Below are 20,815 nucleotides of genomic sequence, written 5' to 3' on the forward strand. Positions count from 1 at the left end.
CCTCTGCCTAGGGGCCATGCTGGGATGTGGAGCAGCATGTCAACAGTTGGGCTGGGAGAGTGACTGGTGCACGCTACGTGTCAGCTATCCCCTGCTGGTGTGTGGTCTCTTGGGGAGCCTTGCCAGCTTGTGTAAGTTAGAGCAGCCACCAGGTTACTATAACCCACCCATGCCAAAGCAGTCAATCAGGGAGCTATAAAAGGTTTCTGGTTCTTAGCTTCTCCCTTCCCCTGTTCTGTGTTGTCGTAGGTTGCAGTGATAGGGAAGGCAGCCATCTTTGCTAGATACTCCCTTTAGGCTCAGGCAGAGCCAGGCAAGCTCTTACTTGGCTCTTCCTGGAGTTTATACAGCCTACCAGGCAATGGAGCAGCCAGTGCTGCTTTCTCTTCCCTCCTCAGTAATGCAGTAGATGGCCTGTGTGGGAGCTGCTGAATAGCAGGGAAGGGGTGGCTCACATCAGAGCAGCAGGTAGTTGGGTAGGCCATGCCCCTACATCCTGGGGGCTGATCCAAACACTTCAGTTAATTACTTGATGTCACTCTGGAAATAAACTTTCAATTTGTCAATGAATACAAATATTCTGACATAGTCATCGCTAAGGGAGGTTGGACACCCTGGTAAAGTTGTTTATCTGGGATTTTCAGGGTATAGATGGGCAACTTGGGACCCTTTCTGAACAGTTGCCTCTGTGTATGTAAACCTCAAGATTAGCAGTGGGACTTATTTATGCTCATTTGAGGAGTGAATAATCTTGTATTAGGTTGGCTGTCTGAGGTTCCATATAATACCCATGATTATGCTCGTTTTAATTAAAAACATTCCCAGCTGAAAGTGAATCGCTGAAAACAAATGTCCCTAGATGCAGCACATTTTGCAGATACACAGGACCTGGGAGATAGTTTTGTGTGCAGTCATTTTAAGTGTGAAGTGGTTGGGGCAGTCCTTGCTAATGCTACAAAAGGTGGTGTATTGTACATTCCTGTAAAACTCCAGGTTTTCACTGCAGCTGCAAAGCTGGCTGAGCTTAAGGAAAACAAAACTGTTTTTCTGGTTTCTGGTTCTGTCTCTGTGATTACATGGTAGCTCTGCCTGGTGGAATGTCACTTCCCCACCTTCAAACTCTCCTTAAAATAGTGCGTATAAAATGTGTGTTTTTGAGTTTTGTCATGGAGCATTGTTGTAAATTTAAAGTTGAACTTCAAAGCTTCAATTTGAAAGCTTTAAATAGAACCAAACTACCATTGACACATCACTGGCAGTTTCCCATAAACTGCACAAAGTCATAATGGCCTTTTCCACATTAGATACATATGGAACGCTAACCACTGTAGCATGCCTGTAACACACCTCTGGTCCACATGGGAACGTGCCCCCAATAGTGCTCAGCGTTCAAACGAAGAGTCCTAGGCTGTGTGGCTGCATACACTGCTGGCACGTAGCTCGAACTTACTAGCTGCTTCCGGCCAAGGGTGGGAGAGGGAAGGAGAAGGGGCTTCATGGCTTACAACTTCCTTCTCTCTTTCTGTGTGTGGGAAATAAATGACTTCCTGAATTTCATCTTAAAACCGAAGAGTGGAATCTCTCTCACCCCCATTTTCCTTCCTTCCCCCCACCCCCTCATTCCTTCAGTACCACACATTCATTATCACCACCTGTGCATTTCACACACTCTCCCCACTCCCTTTTATCTATCTTGTCTCTTCACTCCCATTCTGTTCCTCATCCCATTTATCTTTTCCCTTGCTTTCACTGTGATGCAGTGACTAAGAAATGGTGCCAGGGGATTTATGGGAGTTCCCTTAGGAATTCTGGGAGTTGTGAGCTCTTTTTCCTCAGTTCCTTTTAACTCTCTTACTGCTTGCGGAAGGCCTTTTGAAATTTCTCAGATGCCACTGCTTGAGAGAGCTGTACCAGGAACTGTAGACCTACTGGGCTGTCAATACTTGGGTGCAGTCCCATCAGTTTAGTTACCAGTGGTTTAGTACTCCAGTGCAGATACAGCCTAGGAGCTGGCAATTCAACGTACCCACTCCAGGTGACTGTGTAACAAGAAATGTTGTATATTGTAGTTTTGAAATCCCTTAAAGTATTAGAATATCTTTAATTTGACAGTTTTACGTGTAAATAAGATGGCTGCTGCAACTTGTTTTGAGGGGAAGGAACCCAGGCATTTGAAAGATCCTTGACAAAGTAAACAGGATTTTTCTCAGACAAATGCACACCTTAAACTATGTTCATCCTTTCCTCAAAAGATTTTAAGTCCTCAATATGATGGGCCAAATTTGTGTCTAGTGAGTTTGACCTACTGTATCTACAGAAAACAACTGAATAAGTACATGCTCTAATGGCTCCCTTTTTAAAGTTAGAGGGAAACGAACATTTCCATTGTACCTTGCTTGAGTCATCATTCAGGCCCAGCATATTTTGAATCTTTAAACTATTGTTCATAAAGAATCTTCACCTGTCCACTTTTACCCCATATGACTTTAACATAGCTTTGGGGGTAGGGGGTGAGAATAAACATGGCTGGCTTCCAAGATCCAGTCTTTTTGTTGACTTGGAACATATTTTGCTAGGAGACCTACAGTTAAAATGTTCAATTGGTTTAGCAGAGTAATTGCTGTTGTGAAGACGTTTGACAGATTTATGATTTTGGAAGTTGTCTTTCAGCTAGTGCTGAAATCAAAATTCAGAGGAACTCCAGGAATGGAATAAACCTATTTAATTTTTGAGTCAGCTTCTTAAATTTATAATTCTAAAATAGTAGTATCCAACAAACTGATTGCCTTGTTTTCAGAGATGCTGATCATCCACAGCTCCCACTGAAGTCACCTTCGCTGAAAATTAGGCTATAGTTTTTAATTTTTTTTTTTAAAAAAAGATCTGAGCTTCCTATTGCAGAGGGTAGAGAAATAACAGCAAAGAAGAGCAGGTAGCTGTTTAACTTTTCTTGTATTGAATAATCCTAATCAAAGAACAGTGAGTTGCTAAGAGAGGAAGCCAGATGAGATTTGAAGCACATTTCATTTGACTGCATTTGCAGGGAACCTTGTATTCATACAGGGCATGTTTAAGGGCATAATAAGTTGAATTGTGCTATCTGTAGGAGATCCTAGAGTGACAAGTGCTAGCTATATAAATTCAAAATATTAGATTCTACTGGATAAGAAATGACAGTGGTTCTTTCTCCAGACTTTAACTACCTTTGTTCTCCTTCATGAGAAGTTGTTTCTGGTTAAGAACACTTCTGAACTGTAGAGGACTGTTTCTGCTTCTACATCAAATCATTGTGCAATGCGTAGGTACCTTAGAGTGATACAGAGAGAGTTTTGACACTTCACATCTGCTCTTTCAACTCTTGGCCTGAAAGAACAGGCATCTCCATATTTTTTTTTTTTTTTCCAGAACTCCAATACCTCAGAAAGGGATGCAGATGCAATATATAGTACAGATTGTTTGAGACATGTAGCCAGTTAAACTGTTTACATGAACTGGAAGTGACTTCCCTGGCATCTCATTTTGCTCAGTACTTTTCTGTGAATTTTTGTGATCTTGATTAGGACTGTGTATGTTCAGTGATCACTAATGAATGGTGCCAAGTGCTTTAGGCTGAGAGTGATGAGCTTAATAATAATGACATGGGTGTGGCATGCAACCTACCTTGTGTATTCTACTGTGTGCCATTATCTTTCTCTTCCAGATGTTTCTTACTGTGTACCTCAGTAACAATGAACAACACTTCACGGAGGTGCCAATTACACCTGAAACCACTTGCAGAGATGTCGTGGAGCTGTGTAAAGAGCCTGGTGAGAGTGACTGCCACCTGGCTGAAGTGTGGTTTGGCTCAGGTATGAGAGATGCAGCTTTTGTGATCATTCGATATCCTTTGTTTGCTTTTACTTTTTTTATTACCATAGCACCTAGAGGCCAGGGCCGCATTGTGGTAAACATAGTCCCTGCCCTGAAGTGTTTACCATTTGCCTTCCTTTCCATTAATCTCTTCACTGGAAATATAAGCTATACATGCAAGGCTGTCTGGTGACTGGAGAATGTGACATCCTGCGGGTCTGGAGACTGAAGGCTGAGCAACTGAGAGGAGAAGGGATTTTAAATAGACAGTTTAATGTGTTTTGGGGGTTTATGTAATTCCAATGCCTCATGAACATTTTGGAGACATGATGACTGTTAAATGAAAAGGTGGGAGTTGAATTTTTAAGTCCTGAGAATTAACAATACTCATGCTCCAAGAGCCTGAAGAGGTTCTCCAGCAAAATCAGGGAAGATCAGACTTGGTATTCCTCATATTTCTAACCTTTAAAACACATTCTTTTATTATTATGGTTTTAAAAAAAACAAACAAACAAAAACAACCACACACACCCAAAAAAGCTTCCAGGCCCTCATACATCATAAATAGGCCAAAAAAAAGAACACAAATTCAATTTTAAAAGTGACCTTCTAAGAAAGTATTTTTTATTGTATAATTCACTGATTGTACAACTTCATTTTAATCATCACGAAGTACAGAAAGAAAGACAAATGAAATCAAGTTCTTGGTTTACTTTGTTACTTTGAATTCTTACATTTATTTTCCAAGTGGTGGTGTACAGCTCACTGGAAGAGAACTATGTATACGTGCTTTTAGCTAAGAAAGAGAGAACCTTGGAGTCTGCATGTCGGTTAGCATCTTGATATAGGCTCTCATCCTGAAAACACACTTATGCACGTTTAATTGTCCTTTTGAGCTCAATGGGACTTTACCCCTGTGTTTTGCAGACTCAGGGCCATAAAACATACGGAGTTTTATTTGTAAAATCCAGTCATTAGCTGTATCGGTTGTACAATGGAGAGAGACCCTTTAAAGACTAGGTAACAGAGACCAATGCACTTTCCCAGAAGAGAGATGCAGAAACAAGAAATAAAGCAATTACCTGTGTGGGTGGTTTTATGTGTTACCCTATCCTTGTGATGTCTAAGTGCTGTTTGTACAATTGTGTTTTTATAAGCCATATAAAAATAAACCTGGTATCTATGGAGTATTCCCTTTTGTAAGGAGAGACGAGCGAAATTTGGTTTTGGGGGAAAAATTGAACTAATATCCTATATTCTTCTGGGAACATCTGTGTTTACTAATGGAATTTTGTATTCATTTTTCAACACAAACATTTGTTTACCTTTGTACAAAACCAGTATTTACTGGTCGTAAATATAAAAGCTATCTGCATGTTTCAAATTGCATTGCCTAACAAATAAATAATTTTAAACAAGGTATAAATTTTTAACCAATCAGTTATGGTGGATTCTCCATCACTGACCATTTTAAAATCAAGAAATATCCCCCCCCCCCCCCCGCCCCAAAAGATCTGTTCTAGGAATTTGAGACATTCCATGGCCTGTGTTATGGCCTAAGGTCACACGGGATGATCACAATGGCCCCTTGTGGCCTTGGAATCTATTAATCTGACTGAAAATGGTGTAAAGCAGAAAAAGATGCTTTGGTGCAGTATGAATTAGAAACACATTTAGAAAGGGATATATTTGATCCAAAACCGCTACTGTGCCACCAGTAGTGGCCAATTGCAGTTATTCCAAATGCATCACATTTTATCCTGTGAGAAAATTGCTGTTCAACTCTTCTCACCTTTAAGATGAGGCTGTGCAAAATGAGTCCACTTTATTTTGCAGAGATTTAGGAGCTAGACCGGGGTGGGCAAACTTTTTGGCCCGAGGGCCAGATCTGGGTGGGGAAATTGCTTGCAGGGCCGGGGCAGGGGGTTGGGGTGTGAGGGCAGGGTGTGGGAGGGAGGTACAGTGTGCAGGAAGGGGCTCAGGGCAAGGTGTTGGGGCAGAGGAGGGGTGCGGGGTGTATGAGGGGGATCAGGGAAGGGGGTTAGAATGCAGGAGGGGACTCAGGTTGGGGGGTGCAGGAGGGGGCTCGACAGGGAGTTGGGGGTGGGATGCGGCAGGGGGCTCAGGGCAGGAAGTTGGGTGCAGGGTAGAGGAGGGGTTCAGGCTCTGGCCCGGCGCCGCTTACCTGGAGCGTTACCGTTCCTGGCCAGTGGGAGCTTTGGGGGAGGTACCCACAGGCAAGAGCAGCATGTGGAGCTCTCTGGGCCCCCCCATCCCTAGGGGCTGCAGGGACGTGGTGTGGCCGCTTCCCAGGGTGGTGCAGCGCCACAGGGTTGGCAATCCCGCAGGCCGGATCCAAAGCCCCGAGGGGCCAGATCTGGCCTGCGGGCTGTAGTTTGTCCACCCCTGAGCTAGACAGTTTAGAAAAATTGCTTTCAGTGGCAGGCAGCTATATAAATATACAGTTATTAAAACTGTTAAGTGACTTAAACACGGAGACAGGCTCTTCCACTGCTGACAAAGAAACAAAAGTTATGAGGTGCATCTCGAAAAATGAGGGCTCTCCAAATTAAATTACTGGGGTACTCTTTGCGTATCACTACCTCCTCCTCCTCCTCCTCTCTTTTGTCTGGCCACAAGTTACAATAAACTTTTCTCTGGTTCAGGGGGTTTTGGCTCCTGTTCTTGGAGCCTATTAAATTTGCTGTGAATGTTGGCGAGTAGATTTGCTGGAAACTGACATAAGGGGCTCTTTCTGCAGGAGCTATACATACTATCTCCACAGTGCTCCCATTCTCTTTTGGTTTGAGGAATAGGAGGCCAAGCTTTAATAAATTGTTATCCCTGTGTGGCGTCATATACCCTGCTACTCGATCACTGGTTTTGGCCAGGAAAACTGTTTCTACTGCCTTAATTACCAAGAAAAGTAATTAAAAGGAAGGAGTATGTATGTTATGTGGCTTTTAGATACAAGGAAAGAAGAAGTGAAAACAGAAGACTTCTGAATGATCCTCTTTGTCCTGTTCTTGGGTAGTTTGTGCTTTGATTTCTATTAGAATTTGAAAAATCTGTTTTGACCTTCCTTGAATTCACCAGTTAAGTGTTGACAGTACCCTCTTGTAAAAGGCATTTTCTTACTTTTGATTACTCAGTTCTGATTGAAGTATTGCCCAGTTCGCTAGGAATATGCCTCATCAGTCTTTTAAATATTCCTTGTTTAAGAAGATGTGAATCTGACAGAGGTAACTTTTTTACATTGGGGTTTAGCAGATGAAGAGCTTTTCTAGCTGTCTAGACAAGTAACCGCTGGGAGACTGCTTTTTCTGTAACAGTGACCTAGTTGCTTATACTGTAAATCTAATCTCTTCCGACAATGACTCCAGTAATTTTCCCTCCTAGATGGCTTCAACATAGCTGAGGAATTTTCATTTAAAGAAACCCTTTTTATATTGTGGAAGAAGAAAGAAGTATTCAGATACTATTGTATCTGTGTCCCCTTTCAGTTTTATAAGGGGGCATTCATGCTTAACACCATAAATTCCTTTAGTCTAAAATTTAACATTTACCTCTTAAAAAAAGAAAAACTCTCTATTCAAGATGAAATACGTCCTGACTTAAATCGTTTTCCTCTCAGCCTTATCTTTGTCTTGAATTTAAAGAACGCAGATTGTAAATCCAATAGCAACAAAAAATTGCCTCCATCATTGTGACATTTACTTGTATGTTATATCACATCATTCACCCTCTATTTGCTCTTGCCTTCTGAGTGTAAGCTGTTCAGGTCAGGGCCTGTCTTTTTCCTATGATTTGTACAGCACCCAGGGCAAGGAGGCCTTGATCCTGATTGGGGCCCTTTAGGTGCTGCCATAATATATACATTTATAAATAATAATGGAAGTTCAACAGTGGAATTTACTGTTGTATCTCAGACATTGTCTATGCTCAGGAAAAAAACTGTTTACACAACGAGTTATTAATATATTATTGTTGTAAAAAGCCTAGTATAGACTGGGCAAGTTGTAGCCTTACCTTGACCAGCTCTATCAAGATGAATCCTAAACTCAAGTTCACCTCAGCTGGGTACATTGAGGTAAAACTACAGCTTGTTGTGTCTACGCGAGGATTTTACATTGCTAACTCATTGTAAACACAAGCCGATTTTACCTAGTGTGGATGAGGCTTCAGACAATGCTGCTATTCTTATTTATTCTTTAAATAATAAAAACCACGTAAATGGGTAAGTATCTAGGAGAATTAAAAATAAATAAATCCTGGCTCATGTGCAAAGACAGAAGGCCCCTAAGTCAATCTAAGTACTTTCCACCTCTAAACCCCCACTCATGAAAGAGTGGTAAAATTGCAAGAGAAGAATATGCTGGGAAGGGAGAGAATCGGTAGATGGAAGTAGTATACACAAAGGTAATCCACTGGGGCAAAGATTGGTCACTCTAAAAATCCTGTAGGAGTCAAACAGCCAAAGAATGATGGATTTGAAGCTTTTTTTTTTTTTTTTTTTTTTAAATTAAAAAGGCCTGATTTCTGGTTGTTGAAGCTGGGAGCAGGAATGGAAAAAATTAATTTATGCATAACTTTATTTTAGCTTAAATAGGTAGATTAAAAATGTGGAAGAATTAGCAACCTCTTGGATACTTGCCCCATGAACTCTGACTTCCCATTGCCACCATCTCCTCCTCCTTTGTTTTCTCTCTGAGGCACGAATCCGAGATGTTAAGTGTTTGACCTTTTCAGAATCATCAAAAATTAAGCCTGGCGTCATCCAAAATGCATATGATCTAACAGGAAATAAAATTGGCAACAAATTCTGCTTTCAGAGGTATTGTGCCAGATCAGTGGCTGATGTAAATCAGCATAACTACACTGAAGTCAATGGAGCTTGGCTGACGTACGCTGTCTGAAGATTAGGCCCAACAGCTTTTACCCGTGAGCATGAGTAGCTTGGGGCACATCAGGAAAAGATGGATGAACTGGCCACCACAGTAAAGCCTTTGTCTCTTGTCGCTTTACTGCTTTTGTTGTAGGATCCTCTCCACCGAGACAGGGCATAGAAGAGACCTCATTAGAGTCCAATAATATATATGTATTTTGAGTTGTGTGCGCCTTTGAATTTTAAAGGTTATTAGGAAGATTTTAATATATTAAAGGGTTTCAAAAACTTTCTCTTATTGATATAAGCTCTTAAGGGTTGAATGGTGTTTTAGCTATGGATTTAGGCAGATAGTTTCAAGCATACAAGCTTGCAAATTTTGACCTGGATTGTTTTTATCCTGAAAAACACTACTTGAATACTTAACCCAAAAGTCTTTACCTGAGCTTGAGTGCCTAAAGCTGCAGTCAAGCAGTGAGTCAACATCTACTGGTATAATTAAGGGAAGAAGAATCCTTTCTTTGGCCACCCTTTCTTTTTTTGGCCACTAACCCTAATTCACAGCGGTATTGGTAGAAAAAGCATCTCCATGTGATTGGCCTCCTGCCAGTCCTTTGGTTGCCATTTTAAAGGAATGGAGAAATAGTATCATCTGAGGTACCATGGAATTGGAGGAAAAGCAACTTAAAATTGGTTCCTTGAAATGTTAAAAAGCTCAAATGATTTCAAAATATAGCACTAGCCTACTATAGACCAAAGCTATAGACCATCTGTTGGCAACCACTTGAGTTGCAGCATTGCCTGGGAGGCCAATTTGTACACTCCTCTTTCATAGCACCAGATTTTTGTGGGTTACTTCCTTGTTTTTAGAGGTGTGTGTATGCATTTTCAGGAACGCACTCTGTACAGCTCCTATGTTTACATGTTATTGTGTCAGTTAATAAAGTTTTGGGGATTTTTCTCCCACCCACTCCAGTGTTTATGTGAGGCATGAAAAGCATTGGTGGGATGTGAAAGAGGTCTTACTGTATTGACGTTCTGCTTTTTCAGAGCGCCCTGTAGCTGATAATGAGCGGATGTTGGATATTCTGCAGCACTTTGATGTCCAGAGAAACGAGGTTCGTTTCTTCCTTCGCCATGAACGTCCCCCTAGTCGGGAAACAGGTATGTGGTGATCTGAATTGCTCAAATCTGACTTAAAAGAAAAAACTAATTTCAGGCATTCTTAAGGTTAGGTTAACTGTTGCATGTCTGATGACGACTACAGTCTCTCTAACAGAGAGCCAGGATCCTCGGGGGCAGTGTTTGGTCTGACCTTCATTTTGCCTGCAAGAAAATGCTACTGCCAAAAAACTTAGACTCACTACGTACACGAAATATGACTTCTATTAAGTTTCAAGCAGAACTGGGCTGGTTTCATTTGTTTCCTCCTCTTTTCCCCTCCCCCACCCCCGGCCCCCCAATTCTTGTATGATCTACAGAAACCCATATTTGCCAAACTACTTTCTATCTCTGTGGATTTTATACAGCTATCCATCACCATGGTATGTGAGAGCGTTCAGTGTTAAATAGATTGGCAGTAGCGAAGTCCCTACAGGACTTCAGTATTCCCCCAAGTAGTATCTGCACCCTAACCCTATATTATAGTTACTGTGACTGTTGCCCATTTCCTCCTCCATTTGTTTATAATCTGTATTCTGTGGGTTTTACCTGGAGAATATTTTACTGCTGTGTTGCCGAATTAGTAAACATTATTTGGCAAATTTAAAAGATGTAATATTTTACCCTTTCCAGCTGTTTATAAGCCTGTACATGTTTTGGTGGTCAAATGCAATGCACTTGTCTGTCACATTCTTAGAATGTGATAATTAATAAAATTGCTTTGTGATTCTAATTGATAAAGCATATAAAAGCACACATCATTCGGTTTACATAATAATGTTCATAATCATCCGAATTCTCTCCTGTAGAGCCTTAAGATGTTTACTTTTAAATGAATGTGAAGTGATGGTTTGGGGGTGGTTTTTTTGCCATTTGGTCTTCAGATTTTTTGTAGTACCATCTCTCAGTTGCTAAAAGTGTTTTATGTACATTAAAGTCCATATGATCTAAACTAGGTAAGCAAATCTTGAAGCTCAAGAAATTTCATATTGATGATAGAATGAGGAGAATGAAAAGCTTATTCTAGACCACATTTATCTAGTAAGACCCTTCCTCTACAATTTAGGTGGCTGGGCATAGTTGTTAATCCAAATGAATCAGGATTCAGAGCAGAGGAGGGGGGTGTGTCTGTCTGACTTCAGTTTGCCTTAACTTGGCCAGATGCTGAATCCATATAGGCAAGAACACTGCCACATTTAATAAGCCTTCCAGTACCAAGCTCTCAGAGTGGACATAATGTTAGTTTGCAAAATGCTGCATAAAGATGGCTTCTTCCTTCAGCATACTGGGGGCATAGGGTGAGGCATGATATTGGCACTTGGTCTCTGTGTCTTTAGTATGTAAACATTTTCGTAGAATTGAACAAGCTTATAGTTTTTAGGTAAAGACGCGTCCTGATAATTCTTATGGCAGTAAATGTATTGGATTGAATTAAACCTGGAGACAGATCCAGTGTAAAATAAGTATTTTTTTCCTTACAAGTGTAAGTATCTAGCCAAAGATTCAAATGGTAAATATTAATATTTTAGGCAATTCCCAGTGACACTAATTTAAAAGCAATGTCCGAATATCATTCCAAAACGCTTTGGTTCACTGCGTTTTGGTCTAGATCATACCCTATACAGGCATTACCTGTGTATGGGCCAGGCTACTTCAGGTTTCATCTCCTGGAGTTTATCATATTCATTCAGGTTAGCAGAATAGTATATGGTATGTGAGCCCTTGACTTTTTTAAGTATATAGGGACAATTGCCTAAGATGTTTGCTGACTGAGGGAGAAAATATTGAACCTACTTATTTGGGTCTTCTAAGGGCTTGAGTGCTTTTGTGGTATACAACCGTTTAAAACCATCTTACCTTTCAAAAATAAATGTTGACATTAGGTCACCATAATAATAAAAAAAAAAAAATCTTTGTGATTAGAGATGAAAATAACCCGTATCAGTAAAATGTTTTAGTCCTTGTATGAAAATAACCCCCCCCCCCCCCCGTATCACGTCCGCACCCCCCTCCCCCAAAGTGAAATTCTTGTCACAATGAAGTGATGGGGGGGGGCGGGCGCGGGGCGGCGGGTGTTGGCCATAGACTTAAATGGGGACAGGATTTCATCACACTTATCACCCTGGTAAGTGTGCTACAAAGTGAGACTTCTACCTGAATTCTTGTTTAAAAAATAAATGCCTCTCTGTTCAGAAGAGTGACTTGGGTTATTGAATGATCTTAAATAACTTCTTCTTCTTTTATTTTTTTAATAGCATGTAGATGATTTGTCATTCACAATAATGTGACCTTTTGACTTTTTTCAGTTTTTGCCAAGACAAACCACCAGGTATACATATCATCCCTGCACCAGAGTAGAGAATACACTCCCTCTGTTTATTGTTTTGGCTGACTGGGCTGCATTTTCGAATTCTTATCTGTCTGCCCATGTGAAGTACAGATGTCCAGTAATGAGAATGAAGTGTCCTCTTTTACTGTTGAAACAGTCAACCCCTTTGCTTATGAGATAAGGAGAGTGAGTTCATGCAGTAGATTTTCCTGGCCGAGTGCTAGATTTAATTTTCATTTAGGATTTGACTGTTTTAATTTCCATGAAAAGAGAAGTAAGACCTGTGCTGTAGTGCTCTCCATATCACCAATGGTGGGAATAACCTTGTAACAGCCCATTTAGTAAAACATCCATGGTCTGCAGTTAAGTTTATTTTAGTGTTGATAAAAGTAAGAAGAAAACCAGAAAGTCTCTCAAAATCTAAACTGAAAGAAAATGCACTCCCTCTCCTTTGCAAAGAACGTTGTGTGTAAAGGGAGCAGTACAAATATTTCAAGTGTTACATTCTCCTTGACTGGTGTGTGTGTTAATCTAGGGAGTGGACAGAGACCACAGGATCTGAGCTTAAAGAGAAATGGTGTAAAAGTGCCTGCTGATCGACGATTAGAGAATGGGGTAAGCATTCAGTTAAAGTCTCTCTAATGCAGTTAAGCAGAGCCTTTCATTCTGAGTCACTGGTGCAAATCCAAACCTGGCAGACAAAGGTAGATATTTTGCTGGATCTTTGGTGGCTGCTCTGGAAATATGCGGTCAGTCCACTCCACAAAAACACTATCACAATTGACACCCTTGTTGGCAGTCTCTGTAGAGATGTTAAGAACTGGAAAGGAATAGACTGAACTACCCAGTTCCTACATATCATCCCCACTAGGTTGAAACACAGTGGCAAAGGCAGTCTGAAGAAGCTTGCGCTAGTGTGTACCTGTTCTGTGGCCAAGCAGAGCACTTCAGTCTCAGTGCTGTCAGATTCCTGTCATCAGCATTAGATCTGCAGAATGATAGTTCTCTTAACAAACACCCAATAAGCAGAAGGAAAGGATAAATTTCCTTTATCCTTTGTTAGTTTATTGCTTATTTTTCCCAAATATTGCCAAAAAGTTGTTCATCTTGGTTCTATGCTTCTAGTTGAGCTCAACTAGATCAGTTTCTTAAGAGTTGAAACCACTGCCATCTTAACTGCAAGTTCCCAAATCCAGGTTTAGCGTGTGCCAGTTACATAATGTGGTGATTGGGCCAACTTCAAATTGTGACTTAGACTCCGATTCCAGAAAACAAATTGATCTTAGACTGCTTTGTAGGATGACTTCTCTATGTTCAGGGATCCATCCTGCAAGGTGCTGTGCATCCATCAAAGCACTTAGTTCATGCTGATCTTAATCCAGATGGGTTCTTATAAAATATTTTTAATACATACACATTGTGCTATTTTGATTTCAATGGGCTATTCACCCAGTGCTTTGCTGGGTTGGGGCTAGAGTGCTCAGTACCTTACAAGCTTGTACAGTGCCATTATACCAGTGGTTCTCAACTTCTTTACCATTACGGGCCACATATGCAGCTCTTTGTGTTTTTGTGTGGATGAGGCCCACATAAAAACACAATATATGTACTACCTGACCCTGAGGATGTCACATGGGCTGCAGCTGTGTGCTGATTGGTCTGCAAGCAGCCCACGGGCCACTGGTTGAGAACTGCTGCTTTATATGCTTTCTATGCTCTCTTGAAAGATGACCAAACAGGCCAGGTATTTCGTAATAGATCCACAGTGGCATCAGTCTTTTTATTTAAAAAAAACCAAATCAACAAAAAAACTTTTTAAAAAGGGATCCTCTGGGATGAATTGTAAATGCATGACACTGGTAGATAAATTTGACTCAATATATTCTTTTTAAAAGCCTTTATTCTTTAATAACTGAACAGAACACACATTTTCAAAGTCTGAAAACATTAGATTTGACATATTTTGGATTTTCATCTGCAGATCAGTGTTCCCAGAATGGATATGACTCTGGCTGAACTGCAGGAAATGGCATCCCGCCAACAGCAACAAATTGAGGCTCAACAACAGATGTTGGCTAACAAGGTACACTTGAAATATGTTTGTTTACAGTCCAGGAACAAAAGATCAGCAGAGTCCTTTTTCCTCCCCCTCCACACACCCACCCACCCCCGCCCTTTTTTCTGAGTACTTTTACTCTCAGTACGCCGGCTCCCCTTTTATGCATTTGGACGATAATCTCAATAAGTGTTCCCTTCCTACCAGTATTTTTAGGTCAGGGGTTTATCTCCAACATTGATTTAATCAGCATTTTATTTTAAAACTGTTGGCTATTTACAATCGCACAGCTTGCTCAGATGTTTACTAGTTGGTATTCCCGAGCACGTGGGGGAAAACACCAAACTGATGCAACATAATATACTGCAGGTGCTACTTGGGTTAACCATGAAAGTGACCCACGTGGCCCTTTTTTCTTCAAGATCATTAAAGACCAATATTTTCAGACATGACTAGTGATTTTGGGTGCCTCAAATTCTGCCCAATTTGAGATGCCTTAAAGGGGCCTGGGTGTGTGTGTGAGGTTTGTTTGTTTGTTTGTTTCCAAAAAGTGCTGAGCACCCACCCCAAAACACTGGTCATATTTGAAAATCTGGGCCATGATATTTTGATGGGGTGCTTGAATAACCCCTGGTAACTATATTCTCCATTAACTGCTGGAACAAACTACCAAGGGAAGCAGTGGCATCTCCGTGTCTTGAAGTCTTTTAAATCAAGACTGGGTGCCTTTCTGGAAGGACTTAGTCAAACACAAGCTATTGGGCTCAATATAGGGGTAACTGGGTAAAATCTCTTAGCCTGTCACATACAGGAGATCAGACTAGATGATATAATGGTCCCTCTGCCTTTAATCCAATTGTTCATAGAGTCATACATTTTAAGATATGGAGATGCTTTTCTAGTGCAGCATCAATGGTACTCTGGTTTAGAGCTTTTGGAGAGACAAATGCACCTTTCCTGCCAAGGCTGTCATTGGAGAATTGATGTGGCCAGTTCAGCACATGGATTCTATGCTGTGTGCTTCTCTCTTGGTTGTGAAGTCTTTCCCACTTCTGTAAGCAAAGCCAGTCGCCTTTGTTGTAGTAGCTGTGATCATTACTTTCCTGATCTGAGACGTCTGACATCTGATTATGGAATAGAACCTTAATATGCAATACGTGACATGCTACTTTGTCTCTTAAGACTACTACATCTGAGATTATATCCATCAATACGTTACCTTGATCAAGCATATAACCTATTCAAAAAATAATTGCTAAATTGCTTCCTGTCTCTACCTGCAGGAGCAGCGTTTGAAATTCCTGAAACAGCAGGATCAGCGACAGCAACAGCAAGCTGCTGAAAAGGAAAAACTTAAGCGACTAAAGGAAATTGCTGAGAATCAGGAAGCCAAGTTGAAGAAAGTGAGAGCGCTCAAAGGCCATGTGGAGCAGAAAAGACTCAGCAATGGAAAACTCGGTGAGCCGCTCTAGAGAGGACATATTGGGGGTGGGGGGAGAGAGTTGTTGTCTGAAATAGCTCATAAAACATTCTTGGACAGTGGAACTTCCATTTTAAAATTTAAAGCTTTTCAGTTAAAATGTTCCTGTGCAGAGTCAATCAACTGAATGTTTTTAAAAATCTGAAAAATATTATTAAAATATCTGTTAGGTGATCCCTTTGATCTCCCTGCAAATGGTGGGTTGATGCTTAAAGTACATTTTTCTATCTTTTTGGCCAATTTCATTTTAAATGTCCAAACAATGTTTCAACCACATCCCTGGGGAAACTCTGTTCTTCAGCCTAGTATATTGTTTTTAACTTCATCCTAGTTAAACTTCCTTTGAATCACATTAAATATTTTTTTCCATCCTTGATATTAGCAACCTTTAAATATTTAGACTGTTACATCCTCCTCCTTTAATCATCCCTGAAAAAAGCTCTGCATGCTGCATGGCATACTATCCCTACTGCCTTTTGAACAGGAGCTGGCTTCTTAGACTCTAGTTTATTTTTTTTGCAATACTACTTTTGTGACTACCAAATAATTTTTTGGGGTGTCGCATCTTGGCCAGTTGATCATAGTGTCACATGCTTGCTTCAAATTTCATATGAGTTCAGATATTTTCTTTCCCCTTCTATATATAGTATTGTGCAATGAGGCTTTTTTACAGCAAAGTTTAAAGAAAAATAGTCTTATTCATGTCAAAAACACACATGGTGCTTTACAGATATAAATTAAAGCAAGGCCCCAGGCCTGAGCAGCTTACAGTATAACTCAAAGATAATGCAATGAGCAGACATCAGATAATGAGTGGAAGGTAGTAATGGGTCGACAAAATAAGCAAAGTTGGGAAACTGTTGGGAGAATATATGTTATAGGTGACAGTATATTTATGCCTGCTTCTGTAATTTTCACTCCATGCATCTGAAGAACTGAGGTTTTTTTTTTGTTTTACCCACGAAAGCTTATGCCCAAATAAATCTTAGTCTTTCAGATGCCACCAGACTACTCGTTGTTTTTGTGGATACAGATTAACACTGCTACCCCTCTGATACTTGGCAGTCCTTTTAGTTGTCATGTCTCATTAACTACTTATAAGACATACAATATTAATTAAAGTTTAACACAATGGGTTCAGACAATAGAAATTCCTGATTTGGAGTGTCTCGATAGGATGCTATTTGTGATAAGCTTGTAAGTCCATTCAGAGATCCCAAGAGATTTGATGACATATTGAATAACTTGGATATTCAGTCATTCATACTATCTAATATTCAGTCATACTCAGTCATTCATACTATCTAACGATAAGACTCTGCATATTGTAAAAGCACCTACCTGAGTGTTACGGGGTTAATTTCCTTGAGCAGTTCTTGCATGATGCTGGAGTTAGCTTCCTCCTGGTAACTCAGCCTGATAAGTTTGCACTTCAAATAATCAAAGCAATATTTATTTTGGTTGTTTCTCACCAATGCATTTGATGCACAGAATTAATGTTAAATTTGGGATTTACTGGAACTAACTTTCCTTACTATATATTTTGCAAAGACCCAGAAAACAAATTAACTTTAGTCTAAGAAGCACCTATAAAGGATATTTGTGTCCAATTGATTTGTAACTGCGTGTTGTAGACCTGGCTCCAGCACTGTGCTGAAGAACTGCAGGGTGTTCTCTGTTCCCTTAACTGCTGCCTTGGATGCAACCCGCATTTGGTTCTTTCTCAGCTGCAGCTATTGTGCTTTCTTCCTTTCTAGTGGAGGAAATTGAACAGATGAACAGTTTGTTCCAGCAAAAGCAGCGAGAGCTGGTACTGGCTGTGTCAAAGGTAGAGGAACTTACCAGACAACTGGAGATGCTGAAGAATGGCCGGATTGATGGTTACCATGACAACCAGTCTGCTGTAGCTGAGCTTGACCGACTGTACAAGGAGCTGCAGGTGATGGCAAATCTGCTTTGCAAATGAGAACTTTCAATAATGGCTAAAAGTTGGTAGGTCCACTACTTGTCTTAAAAATACAGCACATTTCTATTCCTCCAAAAGCCATAGAGCTGCATGAGATGTACATAGTCTTCAGTATTGTGAGAGCAGCATATCCTATTCAAGATAACAGGTGGAATATACTGTATTGAACAGGTTGTATATATTGTTAAAGCAAAATTGACTAATCAACAGATTGTTATGGGGGAAAAAAAAAGAAAGTAACCTCAATTTGTGTGTGTGACTTTACCTTTTAGAATTCTGTTTATTTCCTCAAGTGCCTCCTGGTCTTCATCCTGAATGCTGATCTGTTCTTTGTTCTTGGTTTGTTCCCCCCTTTTGAATATATTCAGTTGAGGAACAAACTGAACCAGGAGCAGAATGCCAAGCTGCAGCAACAGAGGGAGTGTTTAAACAAGCGCAACTCAGAGGTGGCAGTTATGGATAAGCGTGTTAATGAGCTGAGAGATCGACTGTGGAAGAAGAAGGCAGCACTGCAACAGAAGGAGAATGTACCGGTAAGGGCTGGATAGTTGATGATGATCCTGTTTAGTTTGCTGCCCAAACAATATTAAGTCAAGACCCTGCTTGTGAGGAAGGCTGTTCTTCTCTCACCCTTGGTGGTGGTAGTCTTGTATTATTAAAGTGCTTTTCATGCTGCGTTGGTGTTAACCTACTTAGTGTTCATAGGCAATAGCTTTTTTTATGCTGCTGTTAGATAGCCCTGGTATATTTACTTGGACTGTAAAGAAACCTTACTTTTAATAAGAGAATGCTACTGCTTTTTTTATGCCTCTTTCCTGACTCCTGTGGTGTGTACTGCCATATGCAATTATTTTTACTTGCATTCTTTATTTAGATTTCTTCAGATGGGAATCTACCCCAGCAAGTGGTATCTGCCCCAAGTCGCGTGGCAGCGGTAGGTCCTTACATCCAGTCCTCCACCATGCCACGTGTTGCCTCCAGGCCTGAACTTCTAGTGAAACCTGCATTTCCAGAGGGGATCCCAACTTTGCAGGCACCCGATGGTCCACTGAAAACGCAAACTCTGCCGAATATGAGAGCTGCGGGTGTTTCTCAAGCTAAAGCTTCTGCTGGTAATTTATCTAATTCTCAGTTTCTATTAAATTCCTTCCACAAAAGCTGCTTTTTTTTTTTTTTTTTTTTTAAACTTTCATCTTCTTCTACTCTCTCTGTCTTTACATTAGCACCCCAAACAGTATTACAACTAGATTAAAATGACTCTGTTTGTTAGCGATTTTCCTGCCATTACAGAGAAGGAGACCAATTCAGCATCTGTGTACCCTAGCAGATTGGTGGGAATCCTGAAGATGTTAAACTCAGTCATGAAGCAATCCAAGATCCTTTATCACGCATTTGGGGAATAAAACCTGTAACACTGGCTTTACTATAAATGTTCAGTCATTGGTGGGGTGGAGGGGAAACGGGCTGACCTTTGGTGGCAAATTGCTGATCATAGGATGACTATGAGCCACCAATGTGATATGGCCGCCGTGAGAAAAAAGCTAATGCGGTCTTGGGATGCATCAGGCGAGGTATTTCCAGTAGGGATAAGGAGGTTTTAGTACCGTTATACAAGGCACTGGTGAGACCTCACCTGGAACACTGTGTGCAGTTCTGGTCTCCCATGTTTAAGAAGGATGAATTCAAATTGGAACAGGTACAGAGAAGGGCTACTAGGATGATCCGAGGAATGGAAAACTTGTCTTATGAAAGGAGACTCAAGAAACTTGGCTTGTTTAGCCTAACCAAAAGACGGTTGAGGAGAGATATGATTGCTCTCTATAAATATATCAGAGGGATAAATACCGGAGAGGGAGAGGAATTATTTAAGCTCAGTACTAATGTGGACACAAGAACAAATGGATATAAACTGGTCATTGGGAAGTTTAGACTTGAAATTAGATGAAGGTTTCTAACCATCAGAGGAGTGAAGTTTTGGAATAGCCTTCCAAGGGAAGCAGTGGGGGCAAAAGATCTATCTGGCTTTAAGATTAAACTCGATAAGTTTATGGAGGAGATGGTATGATGGGATAACATGATTTTGGCAATTAATTGATCTTTAAATATTCACGGTAAATAGGCCCAATGGCCTGTGATGGGATGTTAAATGGAGTGGGATCTGAATTACTACAGAGAATTCTTTCCTGGGTATCTGGCTGATGAATCTTGCCCATATGCTCACGGTTTAGCTGATCGCCATATTTGGGGTCGGGAAGGAATTTTCCTCCAGGGCAGATTGGAAGAGGCCCTGGAGGTTTTTCGCCTTCCTCTGTAGCATGGGGCACGGGTCACTTGCTGGAGGATTCTCTGCTCCTTGAAGTCTTTAAACCACGATTTGAGGACTTCAATAGCGCAGACATATTTGAGAAGCTTTTCGCAGGAGTGGTGGGTGAAATTCTGTGGCCTGCGTTGTGCAGGAGGTCAGACTAGATGATCATAATGGTCCCTTCTCACCTAAATAGCTATGAATCTATGTAGGGAGCAACAGTTTGATTTCTGGTCTTGGTTTCTCCTGCTGGTGTAAAAGGAGTGCTTATGGGCTTGGCATGTTTTTTCCATGCAATTCTTGCCATGAGATGACATTTGCTTTACCTCTAATCAGTCAATGTGGAAAAATTGAGAGATGTAAAAACATCCTTTGAGCTTTCACAGGGACACAAGACCCCTGAGAGAGAAATGCATAAGAGAAACCCAACATATCACAAAAGGGGGAAAGAGGCTGAATTGTGCAGTACTCATTGCTCTTCTTCCTTCCTTCCTTCCCCATCACTAATATTTAAGAAGTAGTCATTGCACAGAAATGGTGCAAATGTCCGTCGCTGCTCAGCAAATATTTTGGAAGTAGAGACTAAAATTGTTGGAGTGGAACTCAAGCCTTGGTGTAATAGGGACTCTCACCTCTTGAGTGCCTCTTGCTGCTGTGTGTAGTACTGCAATCCTTTCCCCCCCCCTCTCCTGGTGACCCGTTAGGTTGGCAATCTCACTTTGAGGGGTCTACAGTGCCTCGGCCCTCCGGCCAGCTCACACAATCAAAGTGAACCCATTCAGGG

General features: G+C 40.9%; 1 protein-coding gene across 6 annotated transcripts in view; it reads left to right on the forward strand.

Annotated features, from left to right (window-relative positions):
- TP53BP2 (tumor protein p53 binding protein 2) overlaps positions 1 to 20,815 on the forward strand; it is a 67,192-nt gene that overhangs the window by 18,989 nt on the left and 27,388 nt on the right. For all 6 annotated transcript variants that reach the window (XM_037895655.1, XM_037895654.1, XM_043543595.1 and 3 more), the window contains 8 exons: positions 3,701 to 3,848; positions 9,785 to 9,898; positions 12,760 to 12,839; positions 14,206 to 14,307; positions 15,564 to 15,738; positions 17,518 to 17,699; positions 18,095 to 18,259; positions 18,601 to 18,838. In XM_037895655.1, coding sequence (XP_037751583.1) covers positions 3,701 to 3,848; positions 9,785 to 9,898; positions 12,760 to 12,839; positions 14,206 to 14,307; positions 15,564 to 15,738; positions 17,518 to 17,699; positions 18,095 to 18,259; positions 18,601 to 18,838 — 1,204 coding nt within the window. The remainder of the gene's footprint in view (positions 1 to 3,700; positions 3,849 to 9,784; positions 9,899 to 12,759; positions 12,840 to 14,205; positions 14,308 to 15,563; positions 15,739 to 17,517; positions 17,700 to 18,094; positions 18,260 to 18,600; positions 18,839 to 20,815) is intronic.

The sequence above is a fragment of the Chelonia mydas genome, chromosome 3 (genome assembly GCF_015237465.2).
Source record: "Chelonia mydas isolate rCheMyd1 chromosome 3, rCheMyd1.pri.v2, whole genome shotgun sequence".
In the NCBI taxonomy this organism is placed as follows: domain Eukaryota; kingdom Metazoa; phylum Chordata; order Testudines; family Cheloniidae; genus Chelonia; species Chelonia mydas.